This window comes from Pollicipes pollicipes, unplaced genomic scaffold (genome assembly GCF_011947565.3).
Source record: "Pollicipes pollicipes isolate AB1234 unplaced genomic scaffold, Ppol_2.1 Scaffold_1600;HRSCAF=1878_pilon_pilon_pilon, whole genome shotgun sequence".
Lineage (NCBI taxonomy): Eukaryota > Metazoa > Arthropoda > Thecostraca > Pollicipedomorpha > Pollicipedidae > Pollicipes > Pollicipes pollicipes.
In genome coordinates this window covers 5,072,481-5,074,602 of record NW_023595962.1, presented here as the reverse complement: position 1 = coordinate 5,074,602, position 2,122 = coordinate 5,072,481, and the positions used below count along the sequence as shown (strand labels likewise).

Genomic DNA, 2,122 nt, shown 5'->3' with positions numbered 1-2,122 from the left:
ACAGGCAGTGCATAATTGCATTTGAACCATGAAAATTGAATGGTAATGAAGCAAATCACGCCAAGAGTGGCATCAAAGCTGAAACATTCAAAGGAAAAGTCAAAAGTAGGCCATTCACATGTATTGCAGGCGGCCATGGTCAGACTGGAACCAACAGCTTCTATGATGTCACAGTTCGCTGACACCGTGCCCAAACGTGACCCATACACTCTACAGTGATCCTCGGAGCGGAAAAGTTTGGAAAATTCACGCGCTTTATTTCTCCGGGTCCGGTGACGGTTGCGCCTGTCTTGATTTGCCAGGAAGGACTCCACCCCCCGCTGGGCAGTCAACTTCGTGGTGCCCAAGCAAGTGACACTGATGACATCGTCGTTCACACCGTTGACAGACGCTGCCCCGGCGATGGCTGCTGCGCACAGTGTTGTAGTGCGGAGCGGCCCGCCCGGGTGCCGCTGTCGGAGTGCGCAGAGGAGCGACGACAAGAGTTGCTTGCAGACGACTTTAGCGTTTTTCGTCATCTCCATCAGCTTACCTTTCTTGCCAGGATGCCCGGTCTCTGGCCTCACTCATCTTGCGGCACTGGTCACAGGCTTCTCTTGTGAACTGGGCCACGCTCCCTCTGCCAAACAGCCCGGATGCCAAGCTGCGACCGGAAGCGATGAACTGTTTCGCTGACCCGGACTCAATCATAGCGACCATGTCCTGCAAAACTTGCTCATGCTCGACATCGAGGCTGTCGCTCAGGAAGTTCGTCGCGGCCTGAACGATCTCATTACGCACAGCTTCAAGTGTTCTCTTCATCAAAACGAGGCTGTTGTGCGCTAAAACGGCTGGTTCGTCTGCGGGTGGGACGAACTTTTCCTCCTGTCCACCAGGCAGAGGCTCCTCTTTCATTAACTCCAGTTGCAGCGCAGCATTGCGGGCCTCCAGCACATGTGGTAGCACGAGGTCCCCGCGTTGGAATTTTTTTGCAGGTGGCAGAAAATTCCGCAGATGTCGGGCATGACGCTCGTCACACGGACTGCGCGGCCGCCCGCGGCCCATGTCTTGATAAAGCCCTTGGCTTCAGCCTTCTCTTTCTTGCTGTCTTTTGCTGCTGTCTCCTGCCATACCTCTCTACAGGCCGCTAGGTTCGTCAGGACAGCGTTGATTGACGACAGCAGGTGCTGGGCGAAACGGACCTCGAAGTGCTGGGGGAAAGTGACCACCTTCTCGCTGCTCTCGCGGAGCTTTTTGTTCCTGGACTTCGATGTTCGGAAGTGCGTTATTACAGCACACAGATTCGTCTTCCAGTGCAGGATCTCCGATACCGTCTTCTCCACACTCTCGAGAGCTGGGTCACCCTTGTGACCCACGCACCAGATGCTGATCAGGTCACGTCCCAGCACGTCATTGGGCCTTTTCCAGAGACCACTGCTGCGACCCGTGTTGGCGCTCTCCCCGTCCGTGGTCAAGCCAACCAGCTTGTCGAGAGGCAGATCCCGCCCTTCAACAGCAGTTTTGACCGCCTCTAGTAGAACGTTTGTGCCATCTCCTTGCGGTTCCACCACACTTAGAATGTTGTTCTGCAGCTCAGCGTTAGCATCGACCACTCTGGCAGTGACACATTTGTTGTCTTGCTGCTGACGGTTCATACTTACGTCGACCTGTAGGCTGTACACAACTTCAGTGGCAATCTTGGCGTCGATCTTGGCCCGCTCTAACTTGGCGACGACGCTGAGCATCTCCCGGTACATTCCGGATCTCTGTAGTGAAGAGCTGTATGAGGTGACTCTGTTGGCTGCAGGTCCACTTCCCAACCACCCTCGCTTATAGCTGTCCAGACTCGCTGCTCGTGCAGTGCTGCGAGGGAGTGGGCTGGCCACGACCAAGCGGCCAGAGTCTCGTGCAGGCTATCGTTGTAAACAGCAACGGCGAGCTCCAGAAGCGTCTCGGTGACACCAGCAGCAGTTCTCTTGAGGATGAACATCCACGGGTGTTTGAGCTTCCGCTATGCCACTACTGGTCCAGGTTTTTTTCGCATCCGCAGTAACAGCATGAGATTTTCCGTGCATGTGATCTACCACGCCCATTAGTTTCTCCTTGCTGTCCGCTCTGACGCCGCTGGCTATGTAAACCCACC

General features: G+C 55.2%; 1 protein-coding gene across 1 annotated transcript; it reads right to left on the bottom strand.

Moving 5' to 3' along the window:
* Positions 1-983: 983 nt before the first annotated feature.
* On the bottom strand, positions 984-1,736 carry LOC119090483 (uncharacterized; the record flags this gene model as incomplete). The annotated part of the gene is given in 1 exon segment (XM_037213306.1): positions 984-1,736. A coding segment is annotated over 1 exon segment (753 nt), but the record flags the coding sequence as incomplete, so codon positions are not given.
* Between the last annotated feature and the right edge of the window lie 386 nt (positions 1,737-2,122).